At 48.1% G+C, this 23938-nt stretch overlaps 1 protein-coding gene across 2 annotated transcripts in view; it reads right to left on the bottom strand.

Moving 5' to 3' along the window:
* Positions 1-970: 970 nt before the first annotated feature.
* Positions 971-23938, bottom strand: part of Hunk (hormonally up-regulated Neu-associated kinase) — a 112407-nt gene continuing 89439 nt past the window's right edge. For both annotated transcript variants that reach the window (XM_004842280.3, XM_087213164.1), the window contains exons 7-11: positions 21888-22050; positions 17757-17840; positions 12729-12776; positions 6764-6947; positions 971-4458 (exon numbers count right to left, since the gene is read on the bottom strand). In XM_004842280.3, the coding sequence (XP_004842337.2) occupies positions 3800-4458; positions 6764-6947; positions 12729-12776; positions 17757-17840; positions 21888-22050 (1138 nt within the window). In that variant the 3' untranslated portion in view covers positions 971-3799. The remainder of the gene's footprint in view (positions 4459-6763; positions 6948-12728; positions 12777-17756; positions 17841-21887; positions 22051-23938) is intronic.

A 23938-nucleotide genomic window follows, 5' to 3' on the forward strand; every position in this document is an offset into this window, starting at 1 on the left:
TCTATCTCCAGCTTCCATATTTAGTGATGGGTGCTGGAAAGAGTGTGATGTTCAAGCATCGGCAGAGTCGGGAAAGTTATACACAAAATTGTGCAAAATTTCAAGAAGTCACATAATTTTGAGACTAACTTAAAAATGCAAAGACTGGTTCCTTGTAGGAACCTCAAAAATACCTGTTGCCATGACAGCTTGAACTGCTGTTAGCTTTTTCCTCTGACCACAGTGGCCACACTCTGATTTCTCTGTGACCTTAAGGACACTGGCTCCAGTGCCAGCTCATGCAGGACTCAGGTGTCCTTAAACTACCAGGAGCCCCAGGTTTCTCTTCATCAAAAAGGCCAGGCTTGGGACTAAGTTTCTGTCTCCTCAAAAATGTCGTGCTTCTTACAAGAAAGCATCAAAACTCGACACTTGCTCTTTTATCTCACCAATCAAACTTGGGAGAGAGCTTTGGGTAGTGAGAAAATAGAGTCCTTCTACTTTCTAGCCACGCCACCCTCTAAGCCTTCATTCCCTAGTCTGAAAGGGGACACAGGGTTGAAGCAAGGTAGCACATATGAAAAACACTGTGGGAACAGGTCATGAAGTGATAACTGATCCAAACATCGAATCTAACCCCCACACCTCCACAATCTTACCCCATCATCCCTCATCTGGGGCTAAGACAAGGACAATACCCAGAAGCAATGTTTAGCATTCTTCACGAGACATTTCAGAGGCACCATGGGAAATCTGAGCCCTTCAAACTAAAAAGTGCTGACTCATCTTGAACTGCCACGTGCAGTATGTCCGATAGTCCTGTGCAGACAGACCTGCTGCAGGTGAAATACAGCAGGGATGCCGGAGTAGAATATACTCCCAAACACCCCTCAGCTCAATTCCCACTTAGATCTAATTAGTCACGGGCCAAGAACTTAGGCAATTGACTGTACTCTTTACTACGTATTATCAGCAAATAAAGAAGCAGTCATAGTGAGGAAAAAGTATATTTCACAGTCATTATAAAAGTACATATATTTAATAATGGTGACATAAATATAGTCCTTATTTATGACCAAATCATACAATTAAAACGGACTTTTCCCCCTGGACTTCGCCCTCGCGGCAGGTGGGTCATTTCCGTCAGTAGCTACAGGCTGACTGAAATCACAGGCAGAGGCAAATCAAGGGACAGTCATGAGTCAAAGGGACAACACACTCCATACTTACCAAAGGGGTAGTCAAGTTTTCCATATAAATATAATAAAATAATACAGAATTGAACATTTCTTCTTTCACTCAGTTTCATAGATTTCTTTGGTGCTCACACACACCAAAAATACAGCTTATTCCCTTTCCTCAAAGCCCTCTCCTCTCACTGATTCAGAGTAAGCCTGAGCCCGGAGTCCACGTTGCCAATGGCAACCTGGCGGCTGGTGGTACCACATCTGCAGCAGCTCTCGAAGAACAATCAACATGTTCTCCACAAGCTAACAATGGGGAAACACAGGTTGGCAGGAAAGTAAAATGCAGGAAAAGAGACATGAGGGTCGACAGAAAGTTCACGGTGCACTGGTACTTGTTTTCCCAGCCTGCTCAGCGGGGCGTTGTAGGTGGAAGCCATCTTGACAAAAGGATTCTCCACCCATTGAAAATCAAGCATTTCATGTCAAAAGGAGAGAGGGTCTTTTGGATGATTCTTTTTTCTCTGCTTAAAAAGCTCCATTAGAGCTGGGGTGATCTCATCCGAGGGATTGAGCAGCCCCAGGTTCAGCCAACACAGCTAGGTGACTTCCACAGTTAGCTCGAGATCTGGTTTCTCCTTGCCGAATCAGAGCTGGGAGGGGCCCAAGGAAGTCTCCGCTGCAAAGGGCTCGCTGCTGGGGCAATGAAGGCTGTTGTGCCATTCTCAAGGGACGTGGCCCACCTTGGGATCAATGGACTGAGGTGACCCCTGGAGTGGCCACAGTGGTAGTCTCTGGTCACATCTACACTGCATAGTCAAGAGTTGAAAATTCCTGCCAGGAACGGTGCGCATGCTCATTATCCCATCTACTTGGGATGCTGGGGCAAAAGAATGTTAAATTCAAAGGCAGGCCGGGCAACTTAGTGACATCTTATCTCAAAATAAAAAAATAAAAAGGGCTGATGATGTAGCTCGGCACTTGAGTACTTGCCTAGCCCTGGGTTCAGTCTCTAGTACCACAAAAAAAAAAAAAAAAAGTGAAAATTATTTAAAGATTCCAGGCCATTCCACAGCCCATCTCCTAAACTAACTGCTACCCAACCTGTGCCATCTCAGTCCATTGATTCCAAAGTGCACCAATTTTTCCCCTTCTTGCAATTCTGCCCATGACCGAGTGTCTCCTGCCAAAGGCCAGGGCCCAGGCCCTCTGCAGAGAAAGCCCCTATCAGGCTCCAGCTGGATGCAGTCAGACAACAGCAGGGTGTACAAAACGCACACACGGGGATAGCACAGTCACAAAGCGGAGACACATCTTTGGTTCAATCCTTGGTAAAAGGTGCGAAAACACGGCATGGACTGAAACCCTGTTTGGGGGGTGCTGCTTTCCTAGAGGAAGGAAGCGTCCTGTATGTGAACACGCGCCCTGCCCAGCGAGCCTGTTCCCAGCTCACAGCACGAGCTGAGATCTTGGTCTCACTTGTTTCCTGGGCAGAGTGAACGCCACACGGCACGGAGGAATGTTGCCCTCTTGCCACCCGAATCCTGCCGCAGCGCTCTTTCTCTCTGTAAAGAACCAGCTACGTCCCATGCCTTCTTACAGGGAAGGATCTTGGCTCTGTTGGTGCAACAGAATGAACACAGGCCAGCCGGGCTCTTGCCCCTCCTACAGGCCACTGTGGTCCAATGCCCTTAAAAACCACCTGAGCCAGTTTTTCTGCCCTCTGTGCTGCCTCCTCGACTGCAAACATGAGTTTGGTCAGACTGCTTTTCATCTCTCCACCCAGATTTCTAAAACTCATGCTATTTCAATTTTTTTTTCCTTTTTCCAGTACTGGGAATCAAACTCAAGACCTTGTGCTTGCCAGGGAGGTGTGGCACCACTGAGCTACATCCCCAGCCCTATTTCAATTTAATGACATCCCATAAAGAAAAAAATTTCTTTGGACAAGTCCAGGCATCGGTAAGTCCCCTCCACCATCGCCACCAAAGTCTTGCTTGGGAGGGAGTTTCCTTCAGCTGTTTTCTTCCATCAGGGTCCAGACTGTTCCATCTTTAGCCCGAGGATCTGCTCCATGTTCCTTGGGTTCCTGGGGCCCAGTGCGCTGGGACACCGCTAACACCCAGCTGCAGAGATTCGCTGTTAGTTACCAAGAGAAAGGCCGCTTCACTCCAAAGGAATCAGCTATAAGGCCTCGATGAACAGACCTTGGATGCTGCGGGTCTCTCTGAGGCTGGGACCAACTGCTGAGCAGAGAGCGGTCCCTGAGCAGCACACAGGCAGCACAGAGTGAAGAAAGAGCTGTAAGGGTCGGGATCAGTCTTGTCGGATGCCTGGTTTTCAGCCTCGAGCCCAGCAGTGGGAGACAGAAGAGGGCTTGGTGAGTGGGTGGGAGGAAGGACAGTCTGAGGCTGGAATCGACCGCCCCAGTAGCCAGGACTCCTGGGGATTTCCAGCGTCTCAGGAGTCCCCAGGTGAGGTTGGGTTGTGCAGGCTTTGGGTGTGTGGATTTGGGCTGACCCATGGTTGGGAGGTTGCACAACAGGTATAGAAGAGGTCTTTGTTCACACCCTGACAGATGTGTGGAGCTCTGTTCTGTTGCTTTCCTTAGAGACCCAGAATCTCGCCAGTCCAGGTTAACACTGGCCCTTGACCCCATCAGCCAGGTCAAAGGTGAGGCTGCTGGGGGCTGTGGGCTGCAGCGGGGGCATGCTGGCCTCCGGGGGCCTCTCCACCGGGGGCTGCAGGCTCTGGTGGCGCTTCCGAAGCATCTGTCCGATGCCCATCATGGGGAACCTGCCCCGGCTCTTCACACAGTTGGGGCTCCCCAGAGGCTGTGTGGGGCCATTGCTGGGAAGTGGAGGTGGAGAACACACCCCCTCCTCTTTTGGGGGGCTGTTCTTATCCTCGTAAGCAAAAGAGACCAGAGTGGGGTGCAAAGGAGTTTGGAGAGGTGCTGTGCTTCCAGACAGCAGCCCTGGGGACAGTGTCCTCTCGTTGGAATTCCTTCGAGCCAAGCTCACTGGTGAGTTCAGGATCCTATAGCGATGGGATGGCGACAGGAGTTCTATGTGGTCATCGCGGTCGACAGACTCGAAGGAGCGCACCATGTCTAGCATCAGGGGGTCTTCCCGGGGGGGGATGCTGATGCTCCCAGGCCCTTGCTGATGGGAGTCCAGTTTCTTTAGGGTCCTGGGGGTCCTGGGAGGTGGGACAGGGATGAATTCCATGGAAGAAGAGGCCACACAATTGGAATCAGAGGTCTTGCGGAAAATACTGCGGCAGCCGAAGGAATCTGCACATCAAGAAAACAAACAAAATCAGGATGACAACCACAGAGACAGTGCACAGGGCCCTTCTCTTGCCAGTGCGGACCAACACTTGACTGAGTCGGTGACCCTTGGACGGCAGGAGGTGAGAAAGAAATGGCTTAGCTACAGCAGAGAGGAGACGTCTGTAGCATCTGGTCACCCCACATAGGGTGACCCTAGGATGAAGGGTGCAGGAGGAGGTCTCAGTTTAATACAGGCTTTCTGTTTGGTGGCTTAAAATTCTAAACCCTGCCAAAGGGGTTTTGAATAGAAAGGCACATGTGCTCAATGGGACATCTATAAAACTTCCGGAACAGTGCAGAGCCTGACTCACTGAACCCCTCCAAACCTGGTCATCTGACACTGGAAAGACTTTCCCTGACATACCCCCTCAGTACCCAGTTTATTATAGTACAAATACACAGCAGAAATGTTATCACCTTAACTGTACAGTTCAGTAGCATTAAGTATATTCACTTTGTTGCACAATCTCCACAGCTATTTTCATCTGGCAGATCTAAGACTCTGTGCCTACTAAGCACCAACTCCCCATTCTCCTGCCCCTTCCCCTCTTGGCAGCCACCATTCTACTCTGCCCCTGTGAATCCAACTGCTCCATACCAGTGGGATCATACAGTGTCTGCTGTGCTGTGATGGGTTCATTTCCCCCAGGCTCATCCTGGTTGTACCATGTGTCAGGATTCCCCTCCCTGGTAAGGCTCCCTCGTGACTTTGATCTTCATGCATCCAGATCCAATTCTGAGCAGGGAAGTTCATCTGTATGGCTCAGGCACCCAGCCAGGCCACACGGTTCCCATCTCAGGTTGGCACAGACTGGAATCCAGGTTTGCAAACTGTGCCAGAAGTGAGGGAGACCCCTACAGGTTTGGAGCAGAGGGAAATAAAGCCAAATTCATGCAGAGTAAGCTCTGTCTTAGATTCTTTTCTCTGCATAACACTTCATAGGTCCCACAGAAGCCCGGCTGCAGGAGCAAGCTGCTACCTATTGGGAGTGGTTTCGGGAGCCATGGAGGACACTGGGACTCCTCTTTGCCTACATAAATAAATACAGACACCAAAACAAACCTCCTCCTCAATCCCTGAGATTCATCATCAGAAAGAAGCAAATCGCTAATCGCTAATGTCCCAATATTTGCTCAGTGCACAATGTTTGCTCCTCCGTCCAAGGTCCGCTGCATACTCCACACCAGGGAGGCCGGATGTTTGTGCAATGTGGGGCCAGTGGCCACTGCCCAGGAGTCTCACTAAGTGCCCAGCAAATCTGAGCTGCCCTCAGATGGGCACAGCCCTCTGCTTCAGATCAAAGGAATTAGATGCGACTCAACAGTGCTCTGTTACAAGAACTTCTCCTCTACTTCATGGTTGTGTGGCTCCTGTGTCTCCTCCCTCCGCGTTTCTCCTATGTGTGCTAAGCCTGTGCCTGGTGAGCTCCTTTCTACTTCAATGCTCATCCCAGAGCAGGGAGACTCACATGAATCAGCTGTCTACCATGTGCTGGATTCCAAACCATGTGGACAAACTTCCATGCCTATGTTATTTCATCCACCCAATAGTCCCAACAGGCAAAAGCTACTACAAGTAAGGGAACCAAGGGAGACTCTGTGCCTACAACAAGCAGTCCAGCTGGGATTCGAACTTGGCTCTGAACACCCCACCTCCACCCCAGAGCCCAGACTCAGTCACAACTCAATGCCTTACCAGGCTACTCTTCTGGACAAGACTTCAATGAAACCAAATCCCAATCTACGCTTATGTGCACTGTCACTCTCTGCTCCTAAACCTGATTTCTATTTCTGCACTCCGTGTTTACTCCTGCTACACCATGCACCCGTCCCTGGCTCCAGAACACTGTGTCTCAGTCTCAGATCCCACACACCCACCTAGATTCCTACACCTGGGTCTCTTCTGTAACACCTTCTACCCTTACTGTGGCACACAAGACCACGCACCCCAATCTCCACTCCCATACTTCTATATATCCCAGTATCTGCCTCCACATGCCATAACCCCATTCCTGCTCTGCAATCCTGTCTACCCCTACCTCCTCCCATAATGCCATGCACCCATCTTCTCAAATTCACCCTGCACAGGTGGCTAATACCCCACTGCTTGCTCTGGACAGCTCTCTCATTGCCTCAGGTGTGTGAACACAGCTCCCCCAAGGTCGGGAATTTCCTTGCCTGGGGCCACACAGTACTCCCCGGTGAGGGGTGCACAGCAGACACAGCTCCACAGGAGCGCGTGCCGGGGTCCCCAAGGCTGCCTCACCTTTGTCGGGGAAGCCACACTTGGAGGCCTTCCGGTCCCTCAGCAGGGCTTTGGTGTTGTGGATCTGCGTGATGAGTGAGGCCGAGGAGGGCTGCTTGTGTGAGGGCACGTTCTTGTCTGGCTTCTTGGAAAACGGTCGGTGAAGAAAATCCCCTTTCTTCTCTTGTTCTTTGGGCTTTTTGTCCTTGGAATCAGAAGCACACACATACACTCAGACACGCACGAGATTATGCAATGCGATTCCTGTTCAGAAAGTCATCCAAACAGATGAGAATCTCTAGCTTCTCATTGACCAGGTTCTGTTGACCGAGGGAAGAGCTGAGGCTGAGCCAAGACTGCCTCCAGCTCCCGGGCATGGCCTTGTTTAATGTGCACTGATGAGGGCAAGGCTAGCCTAGGAGGCCATTTATTCCAGAAGAAGAAGAAGCTGAATGAACTCAAGTAGAGCAGGCCAAGACTCAGCCACAAAGAGGGGAAACAACTGAGTCATTTATAGGAAAATGGATGTACTTTGAGAGCATAATGCTAAGTGAAATATATCAGACCTAGAAGGTTAAAGATTGCATGGTTTCTCTTACATGAGAAACACAAAATTTAATTAATTTAAAGAAAAAAATAAAAGATACCTGATAGGAAACATGGAGGTGGTCTCTGTGGAGATGGGAAGAGGAACTGGGGACAGGAAAAGATAGGAGGTCAGTGGGGGAAAGAGGAAGTAAAAAGGGTAGATGTGAAATGTATAGGTGCCAACTCCCTACGATGAGCGTAATTATTATGCATCACAAACATGTACTAATGAAACAAAAGAAACTAACAGGAGAGGCTCTGTATGATCAAAACTAAGTGACTGTTTAAATTTTTAAAATTTATTACAGGAAAAAACACACTGCTATTAACCCCCTTCAAAATACTCCCCTTCACTTTGAACATCCTTATCCTACCATTCTCGCCACCTCCTGAGGCAGTTCTGCAAGTCCTCTTTTACGAGTGTCTTTAGCTGTGCTCTCGTGGCTGCCTTGATGTCCTGAATCGACTCAAAATGTTTACTTTCCATGGTCATTTCGACTCTGGGAAAGAGCCAGAAGCCACACGGTGCAGATCCAGCACACAAAGTGGGTGAGGACACATGGTCATGTTTTCATCTGACAGAAGTTGCTGAAATATTTTGAAGTGATTAAGGACACCAAGGCAGCTGTGAAAAGACAGGAAAGATGACTTCCAGAACTGCATCCAAAAGCAGCAGGAACAACGGGCTGAGTGTGTTTGAAATGAGGAGGAATATTTTGAGGGGGATTCGTGGCAATGTCTTCTACCATAAGAAATCTTTTAAATGCACACATTCATTGTATTTTTGATCACACACTTGTAAAGTGGTGCCTTAAGGCTTCACCCACACTAATGACTTTTCAGCTTGAGATGTAGCCCCTTGCATTTTAACATTAGTGAAGACAAGGAAGCGTCCAAGATAACTGGACAACGCCATGGAACTGCAAATATGAGCACTTACTTGAAGACCGAAAACTCACATGTATGCAGCCTGTTTGCTGTAGACCTTGCCTATATGGACCGGATTGTGTTCCCTCTGACAGGAGTGAACTTGACTATTTGAAATATCTTCAACCCCACACCCTGTAGCATAAAGCCAGGGACTCAGAGACAGCATAACAAATAGTTATTGAAACGTAAAGGGAAAAAAAAGGCCAGTGGAAGCCGAACTGAACTCAAATTAATTGAGTTCGAGTTTCTGGGAAGGGTGATACCACTAAGCTCTCTTCTTGGCCCTCAACACTGTTGATGTTTACTGGGAAACATAGGCAACCACATCCCTGACCTTGCCCTGGCTGAGGAAAGAAGACAGATTTCCACATTTTTGCCTTCAACTTGAAGAGCATTTGCAATTCAAGAGAGCTCATCTATTTTTCATGTATGTTGTTGAAAAGCTTCTCAAGGAAACCCATCTCTGCACCTTTGCAACAGTGGCCTCTGTGACGAGGGAGTTGGATGCCATTGGCAAGTGGGACTCACTTTGTTCAGTTTTCCAGTGGGGGAGAAAAACAACAGCGATGAAATGGAAAGTGGGGGAAGGGTGCTGGGGCTTCAGAGCCATCTCGAGAGGCAACAGCTCCCCGGTCTAAGCCTGAGTGGCCCAGCCCACTGGCGATGGAACCCAGCAAGAGGTGACACTTACTCCCTCCGCACCTGCACAGCTGTCACCCGCCTCAATGACACAGGGAACCTGATGCAGCTCTCTAATGAGGTGGATTCTGTTTTCCCCTTTAAAAATCAAGAAACAGCCTGGGGTGGTTAAATAATTCACCCAGGAGCAAACTGAAAACTCAGATTCTCACGGCCCAAGCTTGATGCTGCGAACCCTTGATGTGACTCACACAGCCTGGGTGGGTCCAGGCGATGCCAGGGTGGGAGCTGAAGACCTGACCCAGGCTGTGCAGGGGAGGGGGCCACTGTAGCCCTCCAGCTCCTGACAGCACACTGTGGAGGAGGCCATGTGCTTCACGCTGTTTTCTGATGCTATGCTTTGAATGCTCCTGCAAAGTCTGTGTTGAAACTTAACTGCCATCATAACAGCACTAAGAGGTGGGACCAGAAAGAAGCCTATAGTCCCACCTACTGGGGAGACTGAGGCAGGAGGATCACTTTGTCCAGGAGTTCAAGGCCAGCCTGGGCAACACAGTGAGATCCTGTTTCAAAATCAAAACAAAACATATTCGAAGAATTAGGACCTTTAAGAGGTGATTGGGTCATAAGGGCTCTGCCCTCCAGAAGGGGTGAAATCTGGTCCTCGTGGGAATGTGGGCTCCGAACAAAAGAATGAGTTCAGCTAACTTTTTCTCTGTGTCTTGGACATATTTCCTAACCATGTGATGCCCTGCATCATGCTCTGATGTAGTAAGAAGGCCCTTGCCAGATGTCAGCATCGAGAACAGACCTCCAAGCATCACAAACTATGAAAAATAAATCTCTGTTCTCTGTAAATTACCCATTCTCAGGTACTCAGAGCAGTAGAAAATGGACTAAGACATTTAGGGTGCTACAAAGGGAACCTCGGTGCTCCAGGTCACCTTGGTCAAGGCCAGGAGAGGACAATCATGATTTTCTACTACTTTAAGCTCCTTTGCTTCCATGAGACACTTACAGGCCACTTTCTCTAAGGCAAAGGAGAACAAGCTACACACACACACACACACACATGCACGCACACACATGCACGCATGCAGGCACGCACACATGCACACACACAGCATCAAAAGGGTTAAGTAAGATCTGTCCTGAAAAGTTGGGAAGAATTTCTGCCTTTAGTTCAGTCTCTGCCTGTGTCTCTCCTCATTCCTTCTTTCGCTTTCTATCTCTCTCAAAGTCACTATTTCTACCTGTTAACACATTAAACAGGAAAAAAAATGTACGTTTGTCGGTGGTAACATAAACTTGTACAACTATGATGGAAATCTGTATGGAGACTTCTCAACAAGAAAGTTCGACCCAGCTATTCTTCTAGGAATCTTCCTGAAAGAGTTAAAGATACCATATTCCAGTGATACATGCACACCCAAGTTAATGATCGCAAACTCACGACTGCTAAATGGTAGGAATGGCCAATATGTCCATCAACAGATGAATGGATAAAGAAAGTGTGGTATTTACACACAATGGAGTACTACTCTGCCATGAAGAAAGATATGCTCAAGGCATTAGAAATGGATGCACCTTGAGACCTTGTGTCCTCCCCAAACCCCCAACATCTTCCTCCAGACAACAAGAATCAGAGCTTTCATAGTAACCAGTTTCTAGGGACCTGTCAAGAATTCACTCCTGACCACTCCAAGAGTTCGAGAAACCCTGGGCTTGTCCATGTAGAAGGGTCAACTGCCCAGAAGAAACGTGTTTGTTGACAGCCAGCTGATCTCATTGCCCTCCAAGCACAAGTTACAAATGCAACTGATCACCCAGTTATACCTTTTCATTTGCATGGTTTTCTCCAAAAGAAATTTTCCAGGAAGCAGGATACTAAACTGCTTTACATAACAGATCTTTGGAGGAACTAATCTCATCCTCTCTTCCACAGGCGTGCTCCCCACCCAGTGGTGCTGCTGCCTACAGGGGCCTGGCTTCTCCGATCCTCCCTGGCCAGTGCTCCCAGTAACCATGTAGGCCTCAGGGCTGGCGAGGGAACTCAGGCTCTCGGCTCTTCCCTGCATCTGCAGTACAGTCTTGCATCCTCATGGCAGATCAGAGAGGGGACCACACAGGGCCCAGACAGGGCATGCCTCTCCACAGTACAGCTTTTTGTTCTCTAACAACTCTTTCCATCCACTGGAAATATGCTTGGACATTTACAAAACTGAGTATTTTGAAAATGTGGCCACATGAAGGATTATCTACCCCCAAACTCTTTCAGTGTCTTGTATCACTTGATGGAAGAGGGGGTGCTGGTCGCTGGGCTCCTGGGGAGAAATTTGTGCAGGTGTCGGCAGCAATGAGAGGAGGAGGCTGGGTCCTTCAGAGATCTGGTCCCTCCCAGACTCTTCCCTGATGGTTCTGCCCCTGGGAGCGTGACAGACCCTGAAGAATGACTACAGGATCCTTCCTGGAGCCCCCAGAACACTGGCATGGCAGTGGCTTGTCAGTCTGGATATCTAGAATCCACTCCTGGCTCTGTCTATAACTTGCTGGGTGACCTTGGGCAAGTCACTTCACCTTGAGCTAATTGAGCTTCCTCCTCTGTGATCAAAAGTGTGGCTTTTTGAGGATAAGCACAAATCCACATTGCATCTGCTTTACTGTGTGAATAGCAAGTGCTCTAATTTAACAGGGACGGATGCTCTCAGCTTGCCCATCACCCCAGGCTGGAGGAAGACCTGCCGCCTGGGAAACTGGTCTCTCCTCTCACTCAGAATGGACTATGGAACGTGATTCTGGCAGCAGAGGAGCCCGGGGGTCAAGGCCAGCAAAGCTGTCAAGTCCAGCCCACTGCTGGCTTTTCTGGAGTTTGCTGATTAACCTGATGACAGGGAGCCTTATGCAGCTGTTTGGAGCATCAGAGCCAGGTGCCAAGCACTAACACCTGGGATGGTCCGGGGGCCCATGGACAACTGGGTGATTAGTCTTGGCTCCTTGCTCCATTACATAAGAGAAAGACTGATTGTGCCACAGAAGAAAAGCCATGTGTGAATTAATAAAAAGAAAGCCTAGTTCATAAATTAGGCCACTGAGCTAGGAAACCCTGGACTGTTTGCAAGCTCCACCTCTTACCCAGGTAGAAACAGGAAGGCGTAGACAGGTGTGTAGTTATAGCAAGACAATGAAACACTGTCAGCACAACATAGAAAGCATCCATCTGGTCTGAGGGGATTCTGATAAAGCCACCCACTCACAGCAGGATTCTGCAGGTTTTAACTCAGAATGATGATAGTGTTTGCAGGGCCTGATGCCCAGGGCAGAGATTGGCCCATCCTTGGGATCATTCGTGATGGTGAATTTCATTTGTCAACTTGGCTAGGCTAGGTACCCCGCTGTTTGGTCAGACAACAGTCTAGATGTTCCCACGAAGGTAGTTAGATATGATTAACATTTAAATCAGCAGCTATGAAGTAGATCATCCTCCATAATGTGGGTGGGTCCTAACCAATCAATTGAAGGCCTTAAGACAAAAGACAAGAAGGTCTACAGGAAAAGCTGCCTTACACGCCTCTGGACTTGAACTGCAGCATCAGCTCGCCCCTGGGTCTCAAGCCTGCTCGCCTCCTCTGCAGATTGTGGACTTGCCACCCCCAGAACCAGGTGAACCAATTCAACAATAAAGCTCACTATCTCCTCTTCCCCCAGTGTGTGTGTGTGACAGAGAGAGAGAGAGAGAGAGAGAGAGAGAGAGAGAGAGAGAGAGAGACTATGAATGTATCTGTTTCTCCGGACACCTTGACTTAACATATCAGAACCCCCAAGATCTTACCTGCACAGCATGGAATTCAAAGTCTCTTGTCCAGGTGTCCAGGGAGGCCTGTGAAAAGCACCATTTTTCAACAATTAAGAAGCTGCACCTGCTATTTATTCCCTAAACCCTACCCCCTACCACTTCTCCTATAGCTCTGACTGAAAATTATTCATCTCAGTGTTTATACACACACAAAAAATCCAACCCCCAAATCAGAGTGGAAGTAGGCGGCAGATGTCCTGATTTATATATATGCTGACTAGATTTTTCAAGGTATACCTTTGATTAAAGTCTAAGACTCAGAACAGAGGAAGGTTCTAATGAGGAGCCCTCAGCTGTGTGTGTCTCAAACAGCAAAAAAAAGCCAAGCATGGTGCCGCACGTCTGTAGTCCCAGCACTCTGGGAGGCTGAGACAGGGGATCGCAAGTTCAAGCCCAGCCTGGGCAACTTAGCAACCTAGCAAGGTCCTGCCTCAAAATAAAAAAGGTAAAAAGGGCTGGGGATGTAGGACCTGGGTTCAATTCCCAGTACCACACTAGAACAACAACCAGGAGAAACGCCCACGGAAATGGCACCCAAATGAAGAAGCAGAGCCCAGCCAGGGCCCAAATAACTCCTCATCCCTTCCCAGCCTGTCTGCGCACAGAAGTAACTACAGCTTTGATCGCCCAGAGCACAGACCGTCTGACCTGACTCTGAACTTTGTTTCCCAAAGTTATACTGATTTTTAAATAAGACACAAAATGAGCATTTTAATGTTGCCCCTGTTGTGAGTTGAATGGCATTCTCTCAAAATTCAGAGGTTGAAGTCCTAACCCCCAGGGCCTCAGAATTTGACCTTCCTTGGAGGTCAGGTGTTGAAGGGGGTAATCAAGTTAAAATGAGGTCATTAGGGTGGGGCTGAATCCAAAAATGACGGTGACCTTACAAAAGGCGGAAATGTGGACACAGAGACAAGCACACCAGGGGATCCCATGTGAAGTTAAGGTGGAGAGTGTGGTGAGGGGTCTACAAGCCAAAGATTGCCAGCAACCGCCAGCGGCCAGGGAAGGGAGCCAGAGCAGACTCTCGCAGCCCTTGGGAAGAGCCAGCTCTCTCACCACCTGGACCTAGGGTGTTCAGCCTCCAGAACTATGCGACAATAAACTTCTGCTCAGCCGTGGTCTCTGTCAGAGCAGCCTGATCAGACTCACCCAGTCTCCCTGTTACCCTCTGTGTAATTTTTCTTCCAAAACCCCAATATCACTTTTCGCTTCAGAAAAGACCTCCCGCTTCTCTTTCACATTTTTAATGAACAGTAATTTTTTAAAAGACTAACAAAAATGGCTTTGAGTCCGATATGACTTAAATAGCCATTTAAAAAAAATGACTGCCCACCTCCACCCACCGTGGTCCCCAAAGGACTCTCTGTCTTAGCAAGGGGGTCCTTCGGGCACATGCATAGGTGTTTTCCGATGAGATGGGTGTCCCCCTTTTACAACCCTACTTCCTGCCTTTTATAGGAAGAAGAGATCGAGAGAAGAAATCACAGCGCTGTCGTCCCAACAGGGAAGGTCTTAAAACTGAATTCAGCTCATTTTTCTACTTGGAGAAAAAGACTAGAATGAAGCAGGAATACCAGGCCAGTCTGGTGCCCAGTGCACAGGGCACGGCTTTGTAGCATGCGAGCCACACCCAGCCAGCGCGCACAATCCTGACACTGTCCTCGGCTCCCTGTCCCCATCGCCCTCCACCCCAGTGAGGCCACCTCTCCTCCCACCACAGTGGCAACAGGAGTGCAAGAACGGAGGCTCTGAGCCTGGGCCCTCACAGACCTGCCCCGTGCCTTCTCTAACCGGCCCCACTCCGCTTTCTAGGTTCCGACAGAGACAAGTTGGGCGATCTCGTAATAGCCCGTTATTTAATTAGCAGTAGTACCGCTGCCGTTGGGAGAAAACACATGGATCATAGAAAATTGAAATGTTGTTTGCCCATTAGTGTTCCTATTTAAATCCTAACTGTTCCATATTTTAACAAATGTTGAAAACGTTCGCCATGTGTTTTGGGGCCAAGTGAAATAACCGTCAAGAGAAGAAGGATCTGAATGAAAGAAGGGGCCCTTTCCCTTCAGGGTTCTGGCACTTTCAGACACACGGCTGCACAGGCTGGGTGTGAGGGTCCTGTAGAGAAGCGTGCCAGGTGCATCGCAAGGTGGCAGGGAGCCACGAAGGGCACACACACTGGGCGTTCACTTCGAAGTTTGACTCGAATGCAAACCAAGAGGTAGAGGAGCCCAACCGTGAGCTCCACCCTGGCCTCAGCAGGGCGATCACCTGCAGTGCAGGCACTGTACATGGCCCCTTCCTGCCTTGAGCTGTGGCCATGCATGATGCTAAGCTTTGGGCACCACCTCACTTTAATCCAGCAAGGGGTCCCCCTGCCACAGTCCACCTCTCTTCTTGCTTGTCCCAGTTCCATCTACTTTCTGAGACTCAGGAAAGATCCCAAGGTTAATTCTTTCATTTGCTCATTTCGCAAAACACCTACTATGTGCCAGCTGGGCAGCATGCAGGCTCTAGGATACTGAGTCAATCCCTGCTCTCGAGGAACTCATAGTCCACAGTGGGAGAGAGGTGTTAGCCAAACAATACTCAGGCAAATGAGAATCTGGTACCGGGACCATCCCTGTAGTACAACGTGGTCTAACAACTGGCCTGGAGAGATGGGATCCAGTGGCGGAGGTCAAGGAACGGCAGCGATCCATGAGGAGCTGACCCCGCTTTGGGATCTGAAGACACCTGGACACTGGCTGAGCAAAGAGGGATGGGGAGAACATTCTGGAAGAGGGAAGAGCATGTGCACAGCCCCATAAGCAGAGGGAGCACTGGAAGCCCGAAAGCCATGGGAGTGGGCTGGGTGTGTGCTGGGCGTGAAGCGGCCACAGGAGCTGCGACAGGGTCATGGCATAGAGCCTGCTAGGCTTCCAGCAGGGCAGCGACAGGATGAGAGCAGGGGTGAAAAGCGGGGCCACTTAGGAGGCCATGGCAGAGGTGCAGGGAGAGGCTGGGCCCCTCAGGGTGGGCATGGAGACAGCAGAGGGCTCCGGGCTTAGGAGCGAAGGCAGCAGAGCTCAATGAGGGACTGGCTCTGCGGCTGAAGGAAGAATGCACTTCACAGGCTCCTGGGTTTCCGCCCTGTGCCCAGGGAGGACGGGGCTGTCACGGAGGATGAGTTGGGGAACAGTTTAGTTCCGGGCAGGCTAGATTTGAGACATCTGCGCTCGTGCCAAAGGAGGTCACCATGGAGTAGGAATTGGCCAGAGGGGTCTGGAGCTCAGGGACAGCTGAGCCCCTCACCACCCCACTCGCCCGTCTGCAGTGTGGAAGCCACCCGTGGGCCTGAGGCTCAGCTCCTGCCGGAGACAACACACCCTCTGAAAAGCTCATCTCCAATCTGTCACCCTGGTGCCCTGGGGCCAGCTAAGGGAGGAGGCAGAATCCCATCCCCCACCCTCCGTCCTCTCAACCCTTTGGGTCCGTCCACAGAAGCCCTGTTCTTTCTTCTTTGCCTCCAGCGTCAAGGACAGAGAGGCCGACGTTCACTGACTTCACTTCTCTTCCTCCTACTCTACCCGATCCATGCCTCCTCCACTTCCATAAACCTGGCCCCCCAAACATTCTCTAGAAAGCTAAGTGCTGGGCCAGCTCTGCTGAGGTTTTCGGTGTAACCTCTTCTCTGTTCCCATAGTCTCCCTGGCACCCTTCCCTGGCCATTCATCACCATTGTCCTGCTGGTTTCCCCTCCTCCTCTGCTCCCACGCTCTGTCTAGAATGGGCAGCCAGGCATTCCAGCCCTGGCCTCAAGTTCTCAGCTGGCCCAGTTCCTGAGTTCCAATCGTGTTCAGGCTCAGCGCCATGCACTCGAGGTCCTGGTGTTCCCACACAGGGCTAAGTCAGGTGAACCCCAGAGTGAATTCTTCCCCAGCAAAGTGCAGGACTGGTGTAATCAGGATGAAAACTTTACACTCGAAAGGTACAGAGGGAAGTGGCCAGGGTGCGATGGTGGACCCCGTTTTGATCTCTTCCCCAGTGAAGGAACTCCTGAGTGTCCTAGCAGAGGATTCTGTGACAAGGACTCAGGGGACAGGACAGAGGTTCTGGAGGGGGAATGGGAACAGGTTCCCTGGATAAATCACCAAGAAAGAAACCACCTGACCAAGGTTTTCAGGAAGCCTGTGCTCCCGGCCCTGAATCTGGAGTTCAGAGACCATCTCCTCACACACGTGGGTCTGGGTCCTGAGCTGTGACGATCTGCCACAGGACCCTAAGTTTTATTCTGAAACCAGAGAAGGTTGGTGCTTTTCTCTCAGATGTGTTTAGGTACCATGAACTCAGTGAGGAGAAAAGCTTGCTTTTATCTAGAACTTTCCCTGCTTTCATGTGGAGTTTTCCCCCCTCGTCTTACTTCCTCTTCTTGACGAAAAGAAGCGAGATAGTCAGCTATATTTTGAGCACATTGTTTTCACTTTCTGGAGCTCTGACAGGGGTTTCCAACCCTGGCTGCTCACTGGAATCACCCAGGGAGTGTTACAAAATACCAACCCCAAGTCCTGCCTCCTATGGACAGATACAGTCGGTCTGCAATGCGGCCTGGGTACCAAGATGTTTCAACACTCTGGGGGACTGAGCGTGGACACAGTGAGAACCGTGGTTAGGAGCTGGTGGCTTCGCTGCTCACCAATTCTCAAGGGCTCGATTACAAGGGTATCTATGGGTACTGCCATATCCCACGCTGACTGGCTTCCTCCCCACCGATGGAAATCTTTTTTTTTTTTGTACATATGTATTGGGGATTAAACCAACGGCCAACATAAGCTACATTCCGGGCCCCTTTTACTACTTTTTAATTTGAGACAGTCTCTCTAAGTCGATAAATTGCCCAAGCTGGGTTCAAATTTGTGATCCTATGGTCTCAGCCGCCCAGCGTGCTGGCATTAAAGGTGTGAGCCACCACACTAGCAAATCGACTCTTCTTAAGAGCTCCAGGTTTGCTTCAGGTTCACTTACCTCATAGGGCTCCTTGGTGGTCCTGCACTTTTCTATCTGGTAGAGCTGGGTCTTGTAGCAGACACTGTCCTGGATGTCAGATTTCTACCAGAGAAGGAAAGAAGCATGGCTTAAGGCTTGGAAATAGAGACACCCATTAAGCGGTTATTAATTTTTAAACCAGTGCTTGGCTGAGGAAGTATAAGATGGGTGGCAAGCAAAGCAATGACAACGCGAATTCTCATTCCAGACTGCAGCCTGAGGTATGCCCTGGACCCAGAGGCAGGCTGGCTACTCTATTACAGGCTTTCCCAGCAAAGGGTCAGGTGACCTGGGGCTGGTCACTGGTTCCTTCTGGGCTTCTGTCCTTTCACCTGTACAACAGAGATGACTCTGTGATGGGAAAGGAGATACCAAATAGGTGAGCTGGAAAGAATAACTTATTTCATTGAGCCACTAAAGACATAGATCTTGCTTATTTATTTTAAAATAGGAGGCACACACGTCCCAAAAGGAAAGTCACAGCACTTCATTATATAGCTTTTAAAAGATGAACAACTCATGTAAGATCATGCAGGTGTAATCTTGTCTGGGAACTGAGAAAATTAAATGACTGATTAATTAAACAACCAACAAGTAGTTAATGAGTGCCCCGATGGCTCTCCAGCTTAAAATACATGTTTCTTGGTTATAAAAAAAGAGCAAACTAAGAAAGAAGGGAAGAATTGACAAATAATTAAAATGTAATGTTTTACTTTTTAGTTCCCCAGATTGGATTTCAAAATTATACATGGGTTGTGAGTAACTGGCTGATAAGATTAATAACTGGGACAGTGCATCCAATGCAATTAAGTTAGCCTTGTCTGGAAATTACTGAGCAGACCAGCTGTGTTCTGTGGGGATTAATTCACTCTAGGTTAAAAACAGCCATTGCCTCGACTATGCATTTTGAGACCAGGTATATGCTACAATTGAAGAGTTCAGTATTAAACAGACACAATAAGATAAAAACCCTCTCTGGTTCAAACTATGTCAGCTGAATGTCTAGGGAATGCTTTCCGTAGAGAAAGCTGACCTCAGCCTTGCAACACTTCAAACTCTGATGCTAGACAAAACTGGGGGCAGAAGGCAAGACACCCAGACAAATGAAGACACAGTCAAAGAGCTTCCGGAAAAAGTCTCTCTTGCTTGAGATGATGGGAATGACCAGAACTTGTATCTGTAAATGTGGAAGCAGCCATAAAGAACACCCCTTGGTCGTACTTGGCAAGGCAACCTGGAATGCTTGAATCTGCTAACCTACTAAGAAAAGTAGCAATGTCCTTCTGTAATATGTGAAATCATGAACTGCACAATATGCTCAGCTTCATGAAAACACTTTTACTTTCTGGACATCATTCATCATTTGAAAGAGAACACCAGTCATCAGTGTGTTAGCTTTCTTCACATACCTTGGAATCATTCGATAGCTTAACCTTTACCCTCTATAGTATGATAGTCTCCAAATGAAACCACCTTGAGCCCTTACAAGTGAAAATATTATGTGCAGCCACCTACAATAATGCATATCTATATTTACAAATTACATGCATGTACCATGTCCTCATATACCATCCATATTATAAAATATATGATAAAAAAAAGAATTAATAGGACAGGATAAGAAGGAATCCGGGACATGTGATGTTGTGGTTTACATCTAGATGACCCCTCAAAACCTCAGGTGCTCCTAGGTGAGGCTTTGGGGAGGTGACTGGATCATGGGAGCGAAATACTCATCAGTAGATTCATCCACTTATGAGTTTATAGCTCAGAGTGATATTGGGGGTGAAGCCTGGTCAGAGGAGGAGGTCCCTGGGGGCATGGCCGGAGGTGTCAATCTCCCTCCTCTATCTCTTGATCTCTCTCTGCTTCCTGCTGCATGCCTTGAGCAGGCCTCCTCTGCCAGGCCCTTCTGCCATGCTGCCATGCTGCCATGCTGCCCTGCCTCAGAGCCAGCCAACAGACTGAAACCTCTACAAACTGCGAGCAAAATAAACCTTTCCTCCTTACAGAGTGAGGCCACCCCACATTCTTGGTCCTTCTACCTGTGGTCGTTTCCTTTTCTCCTTTTCTGCCATGTTGTGATGTTGTCAATGGGGCTCTCATCAGAGGCCAAACGGATGGGTCTGCCTACTCTTGGACTCTCGGCCTCCAAAACTGAATGAAATAAACCTCTTTTTGTTATAAAGTGTCAAGACTCAGGTATTTTTTTTTATAGCAACAGAAAATAGAACAATCTATACCCTATGTCAAAAGTCATGTCTTCCTGGGTTTACCACTTCCTGCATAGATTTCCTATGAGCAACACAATCACACAGGCCCATCCCTCAAATGCAGGCTTAAAGCTATAAATCTATCCCCATAGAAGTGCTACTCCATTACTGTTTACACTGAGCACTTTTTCCTCCCTATAAAACATCATCCTTGGTAATTGGCCAGTAATTCTGTAAAGCTTTTTACTGTTGAGAGTGCTTCTTCTCATGTACATCTTTTCTTTGGTGACTCACCAAGAAAAAGGTTCTGCAACTAATTTCCTGTGGAAGCAAAATCTAGCAAATATTCTAAGCTGAATCAGCTTGGAAACATCTGCACTTGAATCCAACCATTTAACAAACCTCTTGTCGAGCTTCTTCACGTATTGAGAAAAGTTTTTAAGCCATCTCCCAAAACTCTCTGCTACTCTGGCCATCTTATCTCATGGGCATCATTTTTGTCATTTCTGCCATGGCAGGGAGAATATCATTTCCCCAATTGCATATGGATTTTCATAATTTTGCTCTAACATAGAAACCTCAAAAACAGGTTTCTAAACTATTGCTGGTAGCATTTTGTGACATATCGGTCTATCCTATGACTTTAAATAGCACTGAAAAAGCTCTAGCAGCTTGTTCTTACCATCTAGATTCTGAGCATCTTCCTAACAGAGATGACTACATGGCATCAGATCTCAAGGTGCAATACATACAGGGTCAAGGTTCTCCTTCATGAAAGTGAATTCCTAATCAAATATCAGATGGGCTTCCTGCCAGTCCTGAATCTCTGGCTGACTTCCTGTTAGATCTGGCCCACAGCTACTCTTCCAGGCATAGGCAAGAGAAATCACGTGCAGAATCCACGTTGACCTGGATCCAGTTTTCCTGGGAGAATTCTTTTTTAATCACTGTCCATTTAAAGAGAGGTGATTTAACCAACACTAGATACTGAACCCCCTTTCCTAGACACACACAAACTTCTTGTGGCCAAAGCATGCAAGGGACCAACAGGTGAGGGTACCACTGCCCACCCAATGCTGTGAGGCTGTCAACTATCTCACATGTGACATAGGGCACTTGGACTCAGACTGTGTGAATGTGCCAGGATCAAGTTGCTGAAGCTCAATTTCATTCTTATTTCCTGGAGAAGTAAATGTAAACACAGCCATTTCTCGGTATCCTTGGGTAATTGGCTCCAGGTTCCTCCGTGGATAGCAAATCCATGGATCCTCAAGTGCCTTATGTAAAATGGTGTGGTGTTTGCATGTAGCCTATGCACATCTTCCTATATACTTTAAATCTCTAGATTACTTGTAATACCTGATACAGTGTAAATTCTACGTAACTAGTTATTATACTGTTACCGTTTAGGGACCAGTGACAAGGAAAAAGTCTGTACATATTCAGTACAGATGCAATCTAAAAATATATATTTTTGATCTGTTGTGGGTTGACTCCTTCTGATACAGAATCCTTGCATACCGAGGGCTGAGGGTAGCGGCTTTCTAAAGCTATCCTTTAGAAGTAAATTCCTGACAGGCACTGCTCTTCAACTGTTATGACCAGAGAAGTCCCCGGTTTCTCTAACATGGGGAACCAAAGAGCTAAGAGGGCACAGAACAAAAACAGGCAACTGAGCTGAAGGAAAATGAGGCTTGAATTCCTCACAATTCTCCCCAGGGCTTGCCTCTATGGGGAGAGAATAAAAAAACATCTTGGATTCAAAGTGCTACCTGAGAAGCAGGTTTTGCTACTATTTTATCCCACGCTCAAGAAACTCAGCCTCACGTTAGGTTAAATAAGCAGTTTGGATCAAGTGTCAGCAACTGAGCAACCCTGGACCGAAGGCCCCACTTACCCCTGACAAGTAGCGCTCAAGTTTCTTGTTTAAGAGGAAGTAGATGGCGAGGGTGTGGCAGGCGCGGTTGGAGAGCACCGTATTGATCACATCACTGTTCTTGAAGCCCAGCTTCTCTGTCATGTGTAGCACCACACTTGGGCTCAGGTCCTCCAGGGAAATCCTGTGGGATGGAGAGTCACAACTGGTCAGCTCTCCAGTCTGATGGAAGGGCTCACAGCAGGGCAGAATAGAGCTAGGCCACACAGGCCTCTGTGGACAATCAGGTTCATTCGTTCACTTGACTTCTTTTTATGCAAGGGTTCACACACACAGAGGAGGGAACAGCACACAGCTGGCCCTGTGTTTTCGTGGGTTCCTCATCCGTGCGGTCCAACCAACTTTGGATGGAAATTATTTGAAAAGACTTTTGCCTGTGTACTGCACACATAAAGACTTTTTTCTCATCGTTCTCTAAACAACACAGTATAATCACTATTTACCTTGTATGAAGTATTGCAAGTAATCTAGAGGTGATTTGAGAGGAAGACGTGCATGGGTCATATTCAAACAGCGTGCCATTTTATGTAAGGAAATTGTATCTGCAGATTTCGGGCATCCTTGGGAGGATCCTAGATACAACTTCCCTTCAGGAATACAGGGGGTGACTGCGGATACCACCTGTGTGTCCTCACCCAGATATATCGATAGCACTTTGCCACACTGGCTTCACCACTGTTTGGGGGCGCTAAAGTATTTTAAATTACAGACATCATGACATTTCACTTATAAATACTTCAGTGCGTGGTTTTAAAGCCCAAAGCCATCCCCTACAGAGCTACAAGACCATCAACACTCGGGTAAAATCTTAATAGTCCTCTTAATATCATCTAATACCATTACATTCAAATTCCCCAACTGTGCCCCCAAATTTCTTTCCAATTAGACATCCTTTCCACAGAATGTATTTCTTGGCCATGGGCGGAGCACACATTTAGCCTGTCTTTGGGCTGGGAAGGGAAGGGATTCAGGAACTAATCAGACCACTAGAGGACCTGTGAGAATGCACAAGTTCCTCCATTTGGGGAGCCCACACTCAGCTAAAAATCGGGTTGCTCTCAGAGGGGGAAAGGCTGAAGCTTGTTCACAGCTGTATTCTGAAAATAAACCCCTTGGGATAAAATGCCAAGGAAATACGAGGCATTCTTTCATTCATCAATTCATTCACTCACCCACCAAATCCCTGCCACGTGGAACTGACTTTCCAGGAAAAGAGAATATAAATCCACTTAGTCCTTGTGACAGTCCTATGAGCGAGGACTATCAGCATCCCCATTTTACAGACAAGGAAACTGAAGTAACTTGTCCGTTGTCACACAGGCAAGAAGTGGCCTCTACAGAATTAAAACCCACGCAGCATGGCTGGAGTCTGGATGCTAAACCTCTACTCTCACTGCCTCTCCACAGACATGTTGAATGGCCACCAAGAACAAGAAATCAAGGTGAGGGTTAGAAGGGGAGTGCACTGGTAATGGGGGTACATCATCAGATAGACCACTAAATCCCTCGGAGATACAAATAGGGCACGAGTGGGCAGAAGACAGTCATGACTGGATGGAGAGCTCCCAGATATTTCTGATGGAGCCTCAAGAGCCGTAATGCCCAGAGAAAGCCCCAGAGTGTAACCCCTACTTGGAAAGAGGAGGAGCCCAACTTCCCTGTCCACATGGCCAGCTGATAGGGGTGCAAGGGCAGGACTAGGTCTCCTGGTGTCACCCACTGCATTGGGGTAACCTTTATTGGCGGCTCCTCCATTAGGCTGGACTAAGCGTGGCCCGAAACACCCACCTAAAACCAACAGTGAAATCTGCTTCCGCATTCCTGTTTGGCCCCAAATTATAAAATTCTAGGTAACATGTGGGAAGGGGAATGAAATAACTAGTGGTTAAAAAAAGATATTCATAACATATTTAAAAGTATATGGTTTGGGGATGCAACTCTAGTAGACCACTTGCTTAGTATGCTTGAAGTCCTGGGTTCTATCTCCAGCACCATGAAAAAAATTTTAAATA

This window comes from Heterocephalus glaber, unplaced genomic scaffold, assembly GCF_053883595.1.
Source record: "Heterocephalus glaber isolate CG9 unplaced genomic scaffold, H.glaber_assembly_v1.0 deba00000122, whole genome shotgun sequence".
NCBI lineage: Eukaryota > Metazoa > Chordata > Mammalia > Rodentia > Bathyergidae > Heterocephalus > Heterocephalus glaber.